The 19,998-nt window shown below is 39.2% G+C and overlaps 1 protein-coding gene across 1 annotated transcript in view; it reads right to left on the reverse strand.

Annotated features, from left to right (window-relative positions):
- Positions 1 to 217: 217 nt before the first annotated feature.
- The window catches only part of PRKX (protein kinase cAMP-dependent X-linked catalytic subunit), a 28,070-nt gene continuing 8,289 nt past the window's right edge, over positions 218 to 19,998 (reverse strand). The window contains exons 4-8 of the mRNA XM_056861786.1: positions 9,739 to 9,858; positions 3,978 to 4,073; positions 1,936 to 1,993; positions 767 to 844; positions 218 to 363 (exon numbers count right to left, since the gene is read on the reverse strand). Of these exons, the coding sequence (XP_056717764.1) occupies positions 238 to 363; positions 767 to 844; positions 1,936 to 1,993; positions 3,978 to 4,073; positions 9,739 to 9,858 (478 nt within the window). The 3' untranslated portion in view covers positions 218 to 237. The remainder of the gene's footprint in view (positions 364 to 766; positions 845 to 1,935; positions 1,994 to 3,977; positions 4,074 to 9,738; positions 9,859 to 19,998) is intronic.

Below are 19,998 nucleotides of genomic sequence, written 5' to 3' on the forward strand. Positions count from 1 at the left end.
GCTTCCATGGCACGAGTAGGGATTTGATACCTCCCAGATTTGATATCTCCCAGATACTAGTCTGACACTCTCAGCCACTACACTACACTGGCTGGAACCAATTCATTCTCAGGTCATCATGCTCATCCTTCAAGTGACAAGAAAGAAAATTTTACATCAAGCTTATCATGTAAGTTTGAATAATATCTTAAAAAAACCAAATATACAATACCTTAAATAAGCTCTGTGCCCCCACACTTAAAAGTTTTTGAAAATTTCTAAGTCTCTAGCAGATACAGGAGGTGTTTTGTTCCAGTCATCTTCAGGATAAGCTTCAAAATTAGAGGTATCACCGTCATTTGATACCTTCGGCACTATAGGAGGCTGAATAAGAAAAAAAAATCAACCTTGAGATAAATGCACTTAAAACTTTGCTGTGAGGCTTACCCAAGACATTTTTCCATAGTACATTTTCCTATAGTATAGTACATTAGCTCAAGCTGTTTTGATTTGGCTTCAGATGTACTAGTATCAGATTTCTGAATCTGTTCTGTCCCTCACTTCCTGCCAAACACTAACATAAATAAAATGGAATTTGCAGCAATTCATTGAGGATGATCCTGGTTTTAATGTAAGCAACTGGACTGAATTTGCCTGTAACAACTTAATGACTATCTTCACAAGCCTATATGACTATCTTCATATAGCATTAAAATATGATAAATGAGATGTCTAAAATTATATAAATCATAGCAAAAAGGCTCAAATAAAAAAAAAATCAGTTCACCTTTAATTTTCTTTGTGGTACAGCATCCCAGTCTATAGACCTGAACCATCGGTGCCTCTTCACATCATCTGCTCCATTCTTTCATGAAAATACATATATGGATTTATTTATATACCAGGAAGTTCCAATTTATATCATTACACCAATAAACTACGCTCCTATAAACCTTGATGACTCAATCTGATTTCTTCATCTGCGAACAATGGACTTTTGTGTTCGTATTCAAATTCATCCAGTTTTTTTGGTATTACCTTGAATATCTGATTTCCCAGTGGTGTCTCTGTTCCAAAGATAGATTCCATTTATTTCAAGGTACATTGGCCAAAACCCAGATTATTTTTGTCTAAAAAGCTCAAGTAATATAACCATGTAAGAATTGGAAGATACTTCTACTGCTGGACAAGCACCCCTGAGTTCAATACCAAACCAATCGACACTTGAAAATACCTGATAGGCACTGGGATTGATTGGGAAGGCTGATAAAATTAATTGAAACCACCCCCAGTAGGAGTCATGCTTGGATAGTCATAAACAGTAATGGGTGAGAAAGATAAACGTGTCTTCTATTTAAAGAGTAATCCTCTATGGCTGATTACCATCTCCCTGTCTTTTAACTTAAGGGTTGTGACTTGGAAGAGAACTGGGTAGTGGCAGCAGGCATTTTTGTAAGCCATTTTGAGTTGGGTATAGATTAATTACAGGAATGTTAATATTGAGCTGCTCTAGCTTCTGGTGTTGTGAACTCCTCTCTCAAGATCAAGTCATATGTCAAGATCCTGCTTCCTCAGGAAAAGCAAGCAATAATTCAAACTTGAATTTTATTTTTGTAGCCAAATAAAAGTACTTCTAGAAATTCCAAAATATTATTCAAGGAGGCCATGCCACTGCAATTTGAATTCACCAGACTAAATGAATTCTACCCACTGAAAATATGGTATTGCTAAACCTTTTATTAGATCCAAAGGTCATTTATTAAGAGTTCAGATTACAAATACCACATATTTCCTATTATTTGAAGGATATATAACAGCAAATACATATGTTTTTTGTGAACCCTAATATATTAGATTTTGGTCTTAAAATCATTTGACAGACTAAAAGAAAACCATGCATGTCTGTAATGGTTTGAATAGAAAGGTGAATTTCTGTCTTTAATATTTAAAACTTACCTTCATGTTTCCTAGCCGTCTTGTTCTGTCAACCACAAGCAACTTTTTAATAAGGTCCCTATACAAATGGGAAAAATATTAGTTGTATTTCATATTGAATACATTTAATGTAGTCACCTGATTTTGCCTTGAGAGAAACTGTAACACTAGAACACAGTGTACTGCTTTTTTTCCTTCAAAGGCCAAGTTTACTGGAATTTTAAAGACAACAATGACCAAGGGGTGAAGGAGGAGAGCCATGAGCAATGTTTGGACACTGAACTACAAACTCTTGCTAGTCTTGCCAAAAAATCTTGTTCTCTCTTGAATTATGAAATTCTCCTAACCACTGGTCGACTGGCTTCTTATTTGTCTACCCTACATACCCCACAAATACGCAGAGCATTTGCACTAGCTAGGTGCAATGCTCTTCCTTCAGCTATTATTTTTGGCAGATATAACCAAACCAGATACTCAGCGAGGCTTTGTCCTTGTAATTCAAATTCAATCGAGTCGGTTTCCCATATCCTTCTTCACTGTCCTCAGTATAATGTCATCCGCTCCAATTTTCTCGATTGTATCTTAGCTAATATATCAGGCCACTCGGAAGCCCTGAAAATCTATCATCTCCTTAATGATTTATAACCCGAAACAACTGGAAAAGTAGCTGTTTTCTTAAGCTTAATAATCAAAGACAGATTGGATAAGGTTTAACGATTGATGGCTTTTTAATATGTTTTTGTTTCCTCTGACCGTTTATTATCTGTATGGACAATCTGTTGTATTAAATCATATGCCAATAAAGGTAATTGTATTGTATTGTGAGCAATGATCACCTTTCAGCTTTGCAATATATAATTGAATTTCAACCACATGACTTAACATGATCTAAATTCTTCACAAATCTATGCAAACCACTTCATCAACAATCTAATTTAATTAACTGACACACTAGCTGCACTCAGATGTTATAGTAAGCCACACCACAGTTTATAAAATATCCTATATTCTAATAGTGAAGTCGCCAAATCTTTGGATACTTCAATCCAGTGACTGGAGCTGTAAACAGGCAAGACAGATCTTTCTACAAACCTGAAAAGCGGCCCAGGTTTGCTGAAAAATCAGAAATCTTCAACAGAAACACACAACATAGTTTTGCTACATTGCCACTAGAGTGCGGAGAACTCTGGTTAGCATATCAAAATTGTAATTCTGACTCTGTACTGATCAATTTTAACAATGTTTATCTGCTGGTCAAATGACCGTAAATAAATCAACTGAAACTTAACTGAAACCATGGTTTGCATTGGGTTTGTTAACTCTGGTTATAGTAATTGTAGTTTATCATGACATTTCATAGCAGAAGTCAGGTTGGTTCAGTAGCATCATCTCTCTAAGGGATGGATCCAATCAGCTTTTCCAGTCTTCAGCATACAGGTAAGGACATACAAAACAACAGAAAAGTCTGCAGCTGCAGACAACTTGCTGGGGGTATTTTCTCAGGACTCTGCTTCCTACCACTTTTTTTCCATGACCCAACTACCTCCCCCTAGTGATGATTTAAAAAAAAATTAAGAGATGTTCAGGAAGTCAGTGAAACAACTATTTTAATTTACAAATTTTATAGACAGATAAGAGGAGAGATGATACTTAGTGAAGAACAAGGAGGAACAGATCATGTAATTCTCATGTGGTAGAAACAACAGGGTTTGTGCAAATGCGGTTTAAACAAACCAGGTTATTGTACTGTACTGTACATTACTGTACATTACTGTACTGTAATGGAAAGCAATATTACAGTTAAAAACTGTTTCTACTATTTATTTTATACAATAAGATATATCATTTTTCAGCGACACACAATTGTAAGTTATCGTTTTCATCCCCCCCCCCATTTTTTTTTTAAAAAGCAGCTGAATAAACACAGGACTAAAGGAGCTAAGCAATGCCCCTGAGCTTGTTGACCAAGCTTGAAGAAGCTCCTCGATCCAAGTGAGCTAAAGCTTCGACAGAATTTCCTTATATACGCTCTGTAAGACTTTTATTCACGCCAATGCACTTACTTAACGTATAAATCCAAATGTCTTGGGAAATCTATTTTGCCAGCAAGTATCTTCTGATATATCCCAAACGGGTTATCATCGAAGAATGGAGGAAATCTGTTCAGAGGGGAACACAACAAAATACAGCTGTTAGTTTAAAAAGAGTCTGAGAAGCACAATACAAGGAACATAACAAAGTATTTTCTATCTTCAAGTATTAGGCTTTTTCATGCAGCTCTACACCACCTAAAAGTCAGTGATGTGAACTTACTAAATATTTCACCTGTTCCACAGAAACAGAGGAATAACCTTCCTAAAACAATCTTTCAACAGATATAAAATTGCTTTGTGAAATGATTATCTAGGTCCTCAGAACTTCACCAAGATAATTTATACAAATATTTTCTGTCTGCTCTACTCTTCTGGCTTACTCTACTTAGCTGCTTGCCAAACCAGCTCCCTTGTTGACTTCAATGTATTTCCTTCCAAATATGGGCTCTGCAGTCACTTACTCTGCAGCTGCAAAGCAAAGGTAAGGGGAAAGACATTGTGGAAGAACCACTGCTAGGTGGTCACACTACTATTTTTTTTTAATTTTCTTTTAAATGTATAATTTAAACATTATGCATAAGTTGTTCAGAGCCTTGAGAATAGAGTAGGACAATCTGCAAGGACTTATAAGGGGCGGCTCATTTCCCCTCCCCCACTATTTCCTCTTTCTCTTCCCTAAAAGACCCCACAGCCTTTCCCTGCTTCCTTCTCTCTGTCCCACCCACCAGATAACCTACCTTTTATCCCCCCCATTATCAGCTACATTTGTTAAAATTTATACCCCACTTTTCTCCCCAATGGGGACCCAAAGCAACTTTCATAATTTTCCTCTCCTCCATCTTATCTTCACAGCCACCCTGTGATGTAGGTTAGGCTGAGAGAGAATAACTGGCCCAGGGTTACCCAGTGAGGTTCCATGGTAGAGTGGGGATTCAAACTTGGGTTTGAAACTCTAACCACCATTATGGCTCACTGACTTTCATTGAGTGGCTGCTGGGCAGCATACCCAGCAGCCACTCAATGTGCCACCTGAAAAACAGCAGAAAGGTCTTCCAACCCAATTCCGGATGTTTCCTATGTTTATTGGGAGTGAAATATTCAAATCAGGAAACATTGGGTGAGCCTTTCACAGTATTGCATTGCTGATCCAAGACAATCCCAGAAATATTGGGCATTTTATAGGGTCAACAATATCCATTTGCATAACCCTAACTTTGACCCAAAGAACCCCGTTAGCATTGCAGCTAAAGGACTGTATAGGGTTTTGATTCAATGTTGTTCAGCTGCAGCTCACTCTACTGTCAACTTGCCTGAATGGAAGGAGACTTTAAATAATACAATGTGTGTGGAACCCACATTGTTGTCCTTTGAAGTAGGCCCTACATCTTCAGTCATAGAAACAGCAACTTCCAAATGTAACAGAAATTTCTGAACTAACACATAAATATGTTTGTTCAAACTATCAATTCATAATACAACATTGGGATGAATCAGCACACAGTACTCAACAGTTACAAATTAAGAGTTCTTATCTGTAAGGCTTCTACAAACTACCTTCAAAAATGGATAAAGATCAAAAGTAGCCTAAGTATCAACTGCTATTTGGTATCAACGCTATGTATCAATGCTATGTGGCGTTCCAAGTTCCTAAAACAGGTTTTCATATGCACCTGAAAATGCTGTTAGAATTCTTTATACTCCTATCTTAAAAATATTTGTATTGGTGTTATTAGTTAAAGTAACAGCGTCATGACACAGGGCATTCTATTACTGCAGGAGTTGAAATGTGCCATCTTGTGTGTTAAAATAGCACATTTTATAACCAGTTTCCTATTTATATTGACACTCAGTTGCCATTCATAATTAGATAGTGATCCAAATATCAGGCATATTTCTCAAACAGATGGCCTACAGCTTGTGGGAGGCACTCTTTATGCAGAGTGTTTACTAAGGCAAACTGTTCCCTGATTGCCTTTCACAGCCTTAGCAGCCTGTACAAACCACAGGTCCAGCCTTTCCATGAAGCAAGGTTAAGAGAACTGTTTCAGGAAGCAGGCGGCAGAGAACAGCAGACTGAATATTGCCAAGAAACCAGAAACAAAAATCAAATTCAGTATTATTTTTCTCTCTCTATGCACACATGAATAGGGCACAAGCAACTGCTATATGACAAGTTTGAAATGCTTGCACATGCCCAGACAATCACATTTCTGAGACAGACAGAGACAGGGTCTTGTTGAAGGTGCCACCACGGAGAGTGGCTCACTGTCACCACTTGTCCCACTGCTCAGACTAAGTGTCAGTGACATGCTCCCACACGGCCTCATACCTATAGACATCATGGCTGAAAGCCAAGCACAATACCATTTAAAAAATAGAGATTAGAAAATAATCACATATCTTGAATAAGTAGTAAATAAAGATAAATTTCTTGAGTATAAACACTCATTCTTGCAAATTCAATTAACAATAAGATATCGCTTGAATGAACCAGCTTAAAGAAGCCTATAGTACAATATTTTTCAGAAAGCCAATCCCTTTAAACAAATCAAGACAAAAAAACTCTGTCCTGGAAACTGATTCAGATTTTCTATAGCTGATTTTATAGCAGTTTTGTAGGAATGTTTTTAGAGGAAGCACTTGGACAGGAAGCATAAGACTATATGTAAAAGTTCAGTTTTTGTCTAAAAGGGGGGCCCCATCAGAAAGCAAAAGAAACATTTAAAACTAAGACTGCCGTCTGATGTGCCCAAGTACTCAACTTTAGAATGATGACTACAGTATAACATTTAACTAGACTGAACACATATTACTCTGTGGACATTAGTACATATTTAAGGCCCGACAGAATTTTCTGTTTGTATTATACCGTATTTTTCGCTCCATAGGACACACCTGACCACAAGACGCACCTAGTTTTTAGAGGAGGAAAACAAGAAAAAATCTTGTTTTCCTCCTGTAAAAACTTGTCTTATGGAGTGAATGCCGGCTGGGCGCGTGCGCGTCGGGATGGCGCGAACCGGAGTTCCCCGCCCCGACGGCAAGCTGGGAGGCAGGCGGGGCCGCACAGAGCCGGCTGGGCGCGTGCGCATCGGGAGGCACGAGCCGGCGCACGCGCCCAGCCGGCTCTGTGCGCCCCGCCCACCTCCCAGCTGGCCATTGGGGCGGGGAACGCCAGCTCGGGCCTCCCGATGCGCACGCACCCAGCCGGCATTCACTCCATAAGACGCACATACATTTCCCCTCACTTCTGAGGTTGAAAAAAGTGCGTCTTATGGAGCGAAAAATACGGTAATTTGGGAGGTTTCTAATATTAAATTTGTAGCCATTGTCAATTATATCTCTTCTTCATAACTAGAATCGATCTGATCCTAGTATCAGATTAGTGCACTTTACAGGTGCAGGAAGAACAAAATTTACTAAAATATATGCTTTGGTAAACACATTTATATGAGAAGAAATAAAGTAGTATCTGCAGTAACTTAAAGCACGCTGAGTGATGGCATGCAGAACTTCTGTCTGCAGTGATGATGAGCATTCAAGTGTAATTTTGGATGTATTTCAACCAGAACAACAGAAAGACATCAGAATAGGAGCTGCACATTATTATACAAAGTGGCTCCTAGTCTGAAAAGGGATGAAAAGTAATAAATGCTCCTGGTTTCCATATATTTTATTTAAACATATGCTGATAGTTTTGAAAGCAATGCTTTAGAATAGTATAAACTGCTGCAATAACCCCTCAGTTAAATACAGGAAAATGAAATAAATTTCATATTATTGTGAATAGATGTAGTCAAAAGGGAACATATATTTTAGAGTTTTAGAAGATAGCATATAAGCTATCATTCTTGCTCATGTAATTATCAAGAAAATATTAGGGAAGGCCTTTGACTGAAAATCTCAGCTAATAATTGGGCAGGTTTGTATTTTGTACTCAAGCATTTATTTGTACAATTAATTTAATGCAGGTCTTCTAGCGACAAAGCAAATCAGAACAGATTACATTATTCTGAGAATGCTGCCATCTACTGGATTCAAAATATTTTCCAAAATTAGGCTTATGGGACAGAAAGAATCAAGTCACAGTCATATACACACACACAAAAAAAAAATTAAGGCAAAAAAATCTTATAGCTAGTGTGTAAAACATGGCTTTAATTTCAAAGTGAACAAGAAATGCTAATAAAACCAACCATCAAGAATTTATTACTCTCTGTATATGAGCCTAATGTGACAGGGAGACAGTATGTTTCATTAGAAACACACTGGTGTAAGTACACTCCAGTGGGGAAGTCTTCTCCCAATATTCTTCCTGAAAGGTGGTGGAATGGGATTAGGATATTTTTGTCTTTCCACTAGTGGAAATAAAATTTAGCAGGTAGTGTACAAATCTGAATACAGCTTTCACAACTTGTACTAAAACAAATAAAACACACAACAACAATGGAACCAACCACCTAGAGCAGCTCTCCTTCACTGGAGAATTTCAAGCCAAGGCTGGACACCTATCTGCCAGGGATGCTCTTTTGTTTGAGTTCTGCACTGAGCAGGGAATGGACAAGATGGCATCTTCCAATTCTATGATTCTATCAGTATCATCCTAAACACAGTTATTCCCTTCTAAGTCCACTGAAGTAAATGTCTTCCAGCTGCATGATTAGGAATTCCTAGGAACCTTCACATATATTAGAAAGTTTACTAAAGCTAGTTGTTTTCAACAGAACTTTTGCTTTGATTAAAAGAAACACAATTACCAATCATTAATGAATGCACACACATATGTGGTATAAAAACGTATACCACAAGACACAATAATTTATGTGTGTATGTTGCGTGCATGCTTGTTTGCAGGACACATGATCATGTACAGTTAGTAATGTGATCCAAACTGACTTTATTGTTGAATACAATTAAATTTCATTTAGCTTCATTTAAACACATTACAAAATCTATTTGCATCAGTGATACAGTTAAGTAATTTTAGAGTCTGGATTTAAGGATATTATGGGGACTCCCTTCAGATGATTACTTTAGATGCAAAGCTATAGCCTGGTTTGAGGCTCCACTGCTGAGCGTTTAAGCTGGGCCCTTGGAGCTCTTCCCCAAAGTCCAGCCCTGGTGGCACCACTGTATCCCCCTCTCCCCACAAAAAAATACATCCTTTTTTGTGTGTCTGGGTTAAGGTTAATGACACTTAAAAAAATAAAAGTAAACAAGGCACAATTTAAAACTTTCTTCAACAACATTGGCAAATTAATTCAAAAAATTACTTAGTCACATGGGCAGTGCTTCCTATGTAATCAGTACTCTATTGGGAGAGAGAGCAATTATTTTGTACAAAAAAAACAAAACTCAGGACATAAGCCCATCCACACATTGCTAGGCCTTTTAAGCCAAGCCTCCAGTCATGTGGGAACCAGTTATAGGTCAGCAACACCTATGATGCTGTTTCAAGGGCACCATTTTAAATGTTTCAAGGGTACCATTTTCATACAACGAAATTAGTTTTTTATCAATTCTTCTAATCTTTAAAGGGCAGGCATTCAGCTTGGTTACATTCTCTGATAACGTTATAAAACATTAACTCTCACTTTCTTCCTTCAGTACATAGTACAAAGGAACTGAGACAGTTAGCTACAGAATTGATTTCCTCATCCCATTTTTCTCCAAACAATGAAAAAATGACAGAATTTGTACTTATGTTCCCCTTTCCTTCTCTTGAACTTACCCAGATAACATTTCAAATATTAGAATTCCCAGGGCCCACCAGTCTACTGCTCTTCCATGACCTTTACTCTGTATGACCTCTGGGGCAAGGTATTCTGGGGTCCCACACAGTGTCCACGTCCTAAGGAAAGAAACCAGAAGAAACCTACGATTAACACAGTTGTTCTTATTTTTAAGGACTGAATTTCAATCCAAATCTGGCTGTGCAAGACATAAAGCAAACAGCAACCGCCAGAAATGGTGTTGGACATCTCAAAATTTACGAAAATTACAGCTATACATTAACAAAGGAATTGCTTGGATATTTTATGAAGACGGCAATTCTCAGTGAATGCAGTTTATGTTTTCCTACATATAAGAGAAGTATCTGCATTCATGGGACTTTGAAATATGCTTCACATTGTATGTGATAACCATTTATAGGTTAACACTAGCATCCTCTTTAAAGAGCTCATATGAAGTAGGAAATAAAAAAAGTTAAATCTCCTTAGGCCACAGATACATAGGAAAGGGAATTCCAAATCATCTCAATGACTACATTGGTTTGATCCTTGTGACTGTGTAAATGGCAGGTAAGATTGTCCAACCCTGCATTTGAGCCATTTATAACTAGATGATAGAAATCAAATAGCTTTCAATTCTGTTGAAAAGCAAGTACTGAATAATTTAACCCAGCCCTCAACAAATTCCAGGCACCTGGCCACAAAGGCGACCACAAGTTTGCTCCTGGCAACTGGACCTGCAAACTAGCGATCCCCTGCTGCTGTCAAAGGAATAGGGAGGGTCCCAGCCAGGGCAGCCCAGCTTGTCTCCGACCGGCATCACTCTGCCTCTCATGCTTCCATCTTGCTCTCTCTCACATACATACTTCTGGACTTGTGGCCAAGGCCCTGGTTGCTCTAGTTTTGGTGGGAGACAAAGAGGAAGCTGGTTGCCTGGTGACAGCCAGGCACTCACATCCTCCATTATAACTTCTTGAGTTTCTGGCCACTGTGAAGGGGTGAGAAGGAGCAGGTGAGAGGAGCTTGGTGCACAGCTCCAAGGGAAACAGAACCACTTAGAGGAGTGGGAAAGCACTGACACAGGCGTAGAGAAGGGCACTGATAGGAAGGAGTGAAGGGAAATCAGTGCCCAGTGTTCACCTTGAAGATTAACAGCATTTATTCCAGTATGAGCTTTCAAGAGTCAAAGATTCCTTCCTCAGATGCAAAGGAGCAAAAACAGACTCTAATTTTTCTGTGTTGTGTTTAGTGATGGGATCAAAGCCTGCTAATAGGCTCCCAAAGAGTAGTCTGTTTAATTAAGAAGACTTTTAAAAGAATATGAGACTGTCCTCCACATTCCGCAATGCAGGCAGTCAAAATTATGTAAATGTAAATACAGCACACATTTAATAACTGTGTTTTTCACCCACCCTTTAGGCAAGGAGTTCAGGATAGCATATAGGGATCTCTTCATCCCTACTGTATCCTTGCGAAATCAGTTAAGCTAAGACTGATCCAAGTCAACCAAGATTCAAGTTTTATAATGGATGGGTTTGTTTTGTTTACCAAAGTAGAATCATAGAATCGTAGAATCACAGAGTTGGAAGGGACCACCAGGGTTATCTAGTCCAACCCCCTGCACAATGCAGGAAATTCATAACTACCCCCCATACCCCCAGTGACCCCTACTCCATGCCCAGAAGATGGCCAAGATGCCCTCCCTCTCATCATCTGCCTAAGGTCATAGAATCAGCATTGCTGACAGACGGCCATCTAGCTTCTGCTTACAAACCTCCAGGGAAGGAGAGCTCACCATCTCCCAAGAAGCCTGTTCCACTGAGGAACTGCTCTAACTGTTAGGAAGTTCTTCCTAATGTGGAAACTCTTTTGATTTAATTTCAACCCATTGGTTCTGGTTCGACCTTTTGGGGCAGCAGAAAACAACTCGGCACCCTCCTCTAGATGACAGCCCTTCAAGTACTTGAAGATGGTTATCATATCCCCTTGTCAAGGCCTGACTTAACCCATTTTTTTGTGCTTGCTAAAAAAACTGATACATTAACTCAGTGCAATGGGAAAATATATTACATTGGGATGCAAGCTATAATTAACTACAACATACTTTCAAGTACCACATGCTAAATAAACAATTAGCTAGCATTATAACCTCCTCCACCCCAAAAAACAAGCACAATTCCATGCAACAAAAACAACTTTAATTGGAGGATAATACTATCAAACGATCAGATGGCGGGGGAGGGCTGTGGCTCAGTGATATAGTGTCTGCGTGGCAAGCAAAAGTCCCTGTTTCAATCCTTGGCATCTCTAGTTAAAAGGACTAAGCAGTAGGTGATGTGAAATACCTCTACCTAAGTCCCTGAAAAGCTGCTGCCAGTCTGAGTAGACAATACTGATCTTGATGGACCAAGGGTCTGATTCAGTATAAGGCAGCGTCATGTGTGTTCATGTGATGGAAATCCCTGTACTATGTAAATATTACAGTATCTTTTTTAAAAGTCAAGAACAAAAGTCCTATATCTCCCGGTGAAGAATTATATTTTCCTGAAGTTAAACAGCGAATAACAAAGATACTTGCATCTCACAATAACTCCACTTCTGAAATATACAACATTCTCCGTTTTTAACATTATTGCAACTGAAATATTAACAAAAATGCAGAATTTAATGTAGTTCCTTAGACATGTACCAGAACACATTAACATACAAGAAGACAGAGACAACATGTGTTGCATTGCATACAAATACACTGATGCAATCTTACAGATCAGGATGTTTCTATAATTACCTTCTGAAAAAAAACCAACCACTAATCTGAACCTAATTTCCTTCTTTTTCTAGTAACAGGAAGAAACTATAGTTGTTTATGAAGTCATCCTTACCAGGCAATAGTTAATAGAACAGCACTGTGGCTGCATTTCGCTGAAAAGGCCATAATTTTTGAAGTTGGAAAAAAAAAACTATTTTTTTTCTTAAATAGAAATCAGCATGTGTTAAAAACGGTGAAAAAGCTGGCTACTGTAAATTTTCAGTTTATGAAACCTTTCCCCCTCTGCAACCAAAACAGAGCACTCTAGCACCATCTAGCAGCAGTTAAGGATAACATTAAATCTACTTTTAAAACCATAATATCAGCTCTTTGTAAGCTCCTGCAGTAGTCAACCTGATATCACCCCTCACCCTCATTAAGACGTGCACATTAACATGTGACACAGAAGACTTTTAGCACATTAATGTTTCTGTGCATTCCATGTGTTTAAAAAAAGAAGTGTTATCGTGATGTTTGAATCTGTTCCATCAAGGGCCACTCTACTGATTACAACAGCTACATAGCAATCACTTTACATCATTTCACATGGAGACATTACATGCTAATCTGATCATATGAACTGGATAATGTTTATCCTAAAACACAAGATGATTAAAAAAATCTTCTTGGATATTAAAAGCATAATATTAAGCACAAAGAACATTCTATGCACTTGAACAAGCAGTCAGAGCAGAAGAGTTTACTTCCTTAAAATGGTGGATTGGATCCAACCAGCTTTTCCTATAGAGAATATAAGATTCTCCCTTTGACGGATTTATGTTGGAAATGTGGAAAGGAAAGAGGTACCTTTATGCATGCATGGTGGACTTGTAAAAAAATTAAAAAAATTTGGAAAAAAGTTGTTAGGGAAACTAACAACTTGATTAATACTACCGTGAAAAGAAAACCGGCATTTTGTTTAATGGGAATCCCACAAGGAAATTTGAATAATAATGATAGAATTATATGTCAATATAGTTTTGCTGCTGCAAGAATTGTAATCGCAAAAATTTGGAAGCAAGTGAATAAACCTTTAATAAATGATTGGAAAGAGAAATTATGGACATATATGAGGATGGCCAAATTAACAGAATTCCTTCATGGAAAGGACATGGAAGAATTTAAAAACATGTGGAAAAAGGCCGCCTCATATTGGGATAAACTGGCAAAAACGGATTTTATTAAATTACTTAGTGAGTTATAGAAATTAGCATTTTTAAAATATTTTTATATTTTATAGTAACAAATAAGTTTGAAACTGTCATAGCACTTCTTCGGAAGTCAGGTGAAGGGTCACAAAGGGTGGTGGGTGGTGGGAAAAGGGGTATCTTAATAGATTTAATAATGATACTTTTAATTGTATTAGTGAATATATATGGATACTCCTGGTTTCTTATTGTTACTTTGGTTATTATATTTTCTTCTTGTTGTTATTTTTCTTTTCTTTTTTTTCTTTTCTTTTTATGTTATAAAAATTAATAAAAAATTTATATATATATATAAAAAAAAGATTCTCCCTTTGACCACGAAAAAGCCTATGCTGGAAATCATGGGAGCTGCGTGGACTGAAGGCATTTTGGATGGCATTTGTAGTAAGGAGGGGAATTAGGTAAGAATGAATGAGAAAGCTTGTTGGGTCCAACCCAATAGTTTCAAGCAAGAGAAACCCAAGAATTCAGAACCCATGTATGTGCTGGCCAATGGTACGTAAATAAAAGGTAGGGAACCCAAAAGGTCCTACTGAATGATGCATTCTGCCACTCAACACTTCTCTGCTTGAGTTTATCCAGAACTGAAGCCAATTTAATCAGAAGGTGATTACCCTGCAGAACTGTTACTGAATACATGTGGGAATTTCATGCAAGCACTTTTGAGAGTTGTTCACATGGCTACAATTGTATGGCTTTGAAGAAGGACAAATGTTCTTTCAAAAAATATGTGCTGATGGTCACATTTAGCTATTGTGGTTGCTATGTGATAGCAGAGCAAGTTTGTCACCTTGTTTTCCTCTTAGTTTTGTTCCCATGTGAGTCCACTTTGCCTGGAACAAAATGGTACTTGTGGTCATCAAACCCATATTCAATTTGATTCTGTAATAAAACGAGTGATGACAGAAGACTGACAGAGGGACCACAAATCTACTTGGGTGGTGGTGGTGGTGGTGTGTTTGTGAAAATGATCACTGTTCTAGGAAAGCTACTGACTGGACACAGGATCCATAAATAGAATGCTTGTTCCTTTTTCTAGCTTTGTATTGTTTTCCTTCAGCCTTCATGCTTTTACAAAATGATTTTACCTGGAACATTTATAACAAATTGCTCCAAAGGCTAGACACTGTCTGGGATTTGCGTGCAGCTTCCCATTTATTGCAATTCTTGTTTATGCTTGCCAGGACAGCTGCTTGCATAGGAAATTATGCTGGGAGTTTGTCTTCTTTGTGCAGGGAGGTGGGGTAGTTACACATTTGCTGAATTGCAGGCAATGCTGCTTCTGCAGACATGGTTCTATCCTGAGCATTGGTAAAATCTTTCGTTCTGCAAATATTCATAGCCTACTTAAGGGTGAGTACAGGTTTTTCTAAAGGTTTTTCCTGAAAGTTGCGATCAGTTATGCTGAACACAATCTTGTCCCTTAGTATAAAGTCCTCAGATGGGCCAGACTTGCAATGCTGGGCTTTTTTTTTTCTTTTTTCCTTAGCTTGGTAAGAAAATAATCTATTCCAGCAACCTCATTATGTTGCAATTGTCAGAACTGAAATGCTCAAACACAGGGTTTTTCCTGGGTTTACAATAAGATTTGAAGACAGTTAAAAACTCTGTTAAAGTTTTATTGTCAGGATCCAAAAACACCCCTTGCATATTATTATAAATCTCAAGGGCTTTTCTGCTATGCAGTGAAGCAAGAGTGCAGTTTTATAATCCTCAGATTCTTCTTGGTAACAGCTAGGTACATTTTTAATTTCTGTCCCCATCATCTCTAGTTCTCTCCTGAATTCCCTACAAAGGATAATTCTAATGGAGGCTGGCAATGCTCCATTATTGAATAATCTGGAATCTTATATAGTGCTGGAGACCCAAAAAAAGTAACAAGACAATTTCTGACCCCTTGTGATGTTCCCTTTTGCTTGCAAATCAGGAATAGGGTTCCTGCTCTTAGGTGCACACAGCAGAGGTGGGTACGTTCAAAACAACATCTATTTATTAGCAAGAAGATACAGGGATGGGAGCAACTGGCTTCAGGGCAAGGGAGTTCATGCAATCTATAATTCTAACTAGCAAGCAGAACTAAGGAGAAAGGACTCCACCCCATGAGACTAAACCAACACGGACAAGTGTTTGAAAGGAAAGCAGAAATTTCCACTGTAATGTATACTATATATACATACACATACATACATATATACACACACACCACAGTGTTACTGGGGAAGGAGGAAACAACAGTCAGGACTGTGCTTTGAATAGTGAGGCTGTGGGCCTATATTGCTCAAAGTCTTGTTTGACCAAATTCCTGGCCTGAGGTCTTCAAGTGAAAATGGAGCTAACTTAGGCTCAGCTCCCAGCTAGACCAACCAACTACAAATCAGGGCAAGCAAGATTGTAAGAGATTCACTCCATGAGATCAGCTAAGATTTTTTTTAGCACTTAGGGATCCTGTTGCGGCATCTGCAGAGCATGACTTTTCTTGTAATGCTTGATCATCAAGCCTTATGACTACCATTCAGCATGGAGCAGTGCTTTAGGTTTACACTCAGAGGCAGCATACAGGCATGGGGATGATTCCCAGACTGGCCCAACTTTAAGGCAGTAGGAATACTAGTGAAGTTCATGGGGAGCACTGTGTGGGCGACAATTTGTCCCCATTTTTTGGGAAAAGGGTGTTCTAGGCTACTGTACCTCTGCTCTACTGGTGATGGCAGCTTTCTCATTAAGAAATTTATTATGACCCATATTCTTGATTCTACAGCATCCAAGACTTTACCCTTCCCCTCTAGATTTACAGAAGCAAATCCTCTTCCTTTAAGGCCCAGGGCACATGCTCAGTAATGCTTCAGTCTCATACACTACAGCAACATGAATGCAGGCACAAAGGGCTCTTTGCAATCCATCTACATCAAGCGATAAGAAATCCCATTCTATAGTAGCAGAAGTCACCACTTGAAGTCACAACACCTGCCAACCAATATCCTCTCATGCTTGTGCAGATTCAGTTAGATCACAAATATGTAGTCTACTATCATGGGCAGACACTGAAAGTACCAAGCCTTAAAGACATGAATCACATGAAAATGAGATCTACATTTGTGCATCATAAAAACAATTCTCTCCTACTACAGATTAAGAAGTCAAAATGGGTGTGGGTTTATTTATTTTATACCCAGCTTTCAACCGAAATTGTTCCCCAGCTTTATAACACCCCCCCCCCCCAAGTAATCCCCATTCCTTTATCCTGGGAAAGAGACAACTACTAACTGAAAGGGAGACACCAACAGAAATGTATTAAAACTTAAGAGGTCTGAACCTATGGCTGGAGGCAGACACACTGCCGAAAGTCCTCCTTCACGAGAAAACAGTCACATATTAGTATTGCTTCCTAATACCTCTTCCACATCACTATTTATATCTCAGGATGCTATATGTCATGCACACAGCCAAAGGACTTTAACTTTTCTCAGTCAAAAGAGGTGCTGGCAGTACTGGGTAAACAAACAAAGAAGAACAAGGAAGGTGTATGATGATTCCATTGAGAAAGTGGATGCGAGCCCTCTTTTTATGTTATACCTGTCTACAGAAATTTTGAGAAGAAGCTCCAAAATAACCAAATATAAATTTAGTCTGCAAAGCAGCTGGTTAAATATCATACTGGATGGATGATAGTTCAGGTGAAGACAGCCCAACTTTGCCAGGCCATCCTCAGTGCATCCTCATACATCCTCTGGTGGATGGCATTTTGCATACATCGTAGCAGAAAACACAAAAAAGGCTTTTCAGTTGCTGTCAATACTGTGGCATTTATAGCCTTAAAAATTCTCTCATTGCCACAATCTGTCCTCCTCAGCATGAGTCAAACACCAACTGCTCTCTAGTCAACTACTGTCCTGTTTCGTTCCCTTCAGCTGTCATGGAAAGTAGAGGAACCTGCAGTGAGAAATAAGGGGTTTGCCCAAGAGATACCATGTCAATAGCCCTGCTCAAACGGCTATTCCACAAAAGGTAAGAATACATTCTAACAAATAATCCAGAGGCCCTAACCTTATAAAAAATGGATGTACTTTATTTTTATATACTAGCTGTCAATTGCTTCTTTCTGTTGCATAGTAACAGAAAGTTCTGAAATGTGGACTTGCTACTTCTTTCCACTTGCTTGTATTGCAACAAATCTCCAGTTTCATTAAGCTGGAAAAGTGTATTGTAGAAAGTCAGTTAAATAAACAGTATTTCTGTGATTCATCTCACAATCTTTCTATTGGAGTAGAGTTGCAGAACGTCTTGTTCGCTAATTATGGCCCTGCACGAAATGAGAGCGTGCCCTAATGCAGGGGTGGGGAACGTCAGGCCCGGGGGCCGTATAAGGCCCACCAAATCATTTGGTCTGGCTCTCCATGGGTCCTGGCTTATCTCTAGCTCAGAAGGATGCTGCCCTGCCTGAATCTCTTGGGCCCAGCTGGGGACGGCAGAACTCAAAAGCAAGTTGCTCTACCTGGCAGACACTTCGAACCATCTCCGGCTGTGCCTCTTGGCTAAATGTTTGACCAAATATAGAAGGCTAATTTTTAAGCTGATAATTTTGTATGGCCCGCAAATGATGTCATAAATATCCAAATGCCCTTGGCAGAAAAAAGGTTCCCTACCCCTGCCCTAGTGCAACCATTAGGGCTGGGCTGTGGGTCAGTGGTAGAGCCTGTGCTTTGCATGCAGAAGGTCCCAGGTTCAATCCCCGGCATCTCCAGTTAAAAGGACTAGGCAAGTAGGTGATGTGAAAGACCGCTGCCTGAGACCCTGGAGAGCCGCTGCTGGTCTGAGTAGACAACACTGACTTTGATGGACCAAGGGTATAAGGCAGCTTCATGTGTTCATAACTCCTCTGAACATTACAGGATAAGATAGGCAATGGTGGACACACTATTTTGAGGAGGAGTGCCAGTTATTACTAATCTTTTCAATAGGAAAAGCCCCATAGTTCCCTAGAACAGTTTCAAAACTACTGAACCCCAGGAAATTTTAATGAAAGACATTGGTCAGGATCCAAAGACTTCCCTCTGCTTAATGAGAGTCTTCCTTCATAACTAGTATGGATATTCTCACTTTCCCAGAACTAGACCATTTCATCACAGGCAGAGGAGAAAGCTGCCTGGACCCAAGCTGATTTGAGAACTGCCTTACTCCAGCCTCTACATTTCAGAGTGAAGGCCAGCAGGAAGGAAGGCATCTGCCAGACACCTCTCTACATTGTGCCTGCACAAAGGAAGAAAAACCATTGTGGATTAGGGAGAAAGCAGTGAACATCTGCTTACTTACTCTGTGTATGTGTGTGTGGTGCTAAACTGCTATATTTTGATGCACTTTTTAAGCCACCTTTGAGGATCATGTAATGGTAGAAAGGTGGAGTAAGTATCTGTCAAATAAATAAACAATCATGTGAGTGCATGTATGATCAGCCTTTGGGGAAAGAAAAGGGAATAGAAGACAGACAAAAAGAGAAAGGGAGAATATAGGAAGAGATCATGAAATACCTAAGCTTCAAGACGAACACACTGACAAAACTGGAGACATTATCATCACAACTGCCAACACAGTCTAAGATCAAATCAAAAGTGAAGCATATCAGTCCCAGTGATTAGGCAAAGGTCCCCTGTGCAAGCACCGGGTCATTCCTGACCCATTGGGTGACGTCACATCCCGACATTTACTAGGCAGACTTTGTTTACGGGGTGGTTTGCCAGTGCCTTCCCCAGTCATCTTCCCTTTACCCCCAGCAAGCTGGGTACTCATTTTACCGACCTTGGAAGGATGGAAGGATGAGTCAACCTTGAGCCGGCTACCTGAAACCAACTTCTGTTGGGATCGAACTCAGGTCGTGAGCAGAGCTTGGACTGCAGTACTGCAGCTTACCACTCTGCACCATGGGGCTCCTGTGCCCAGTGATTAAGCATACACTTAATTCTCACTGAAAACAAGTGTTTTTAAAATGTGCAACTTTGGCTGCATTACATCCACTGCATAACTTACTGCTAGGCCAGTGTTCTTTGTTTTGTTTTCACAAACAAAACTTGCTCTCCAAAGATGTTTTGATGAAGTTTAATAATGGCACAATCATTTTACTGTAAAAGTTGGCTAGCTGAATCTCATCAGATCTCAGAAGCTAAGCAGGGTCAGCCCTGATTAGTACTTGGATGGGAGACCCCCAAGGAAGTCTAGGGTTGCAAATGGAGACAGGAAATGGCAAAGTT

Source organism: Euleptes europaea, chromosome 16 (assembly GCF_029931775.1).
Source record: "Euleptes europaea isolate rEulEur1 chromosome 16, rEulEur1.hap1, whole genome shotgun sequence".
NCBI classification, from domain to species: domain Eukaryota; kingdom Metazoa; phylum Chordata; class Lepidosauria; order Squamata; family Sphaerodactylidae; genus Euleptes; species Euleptes europaea.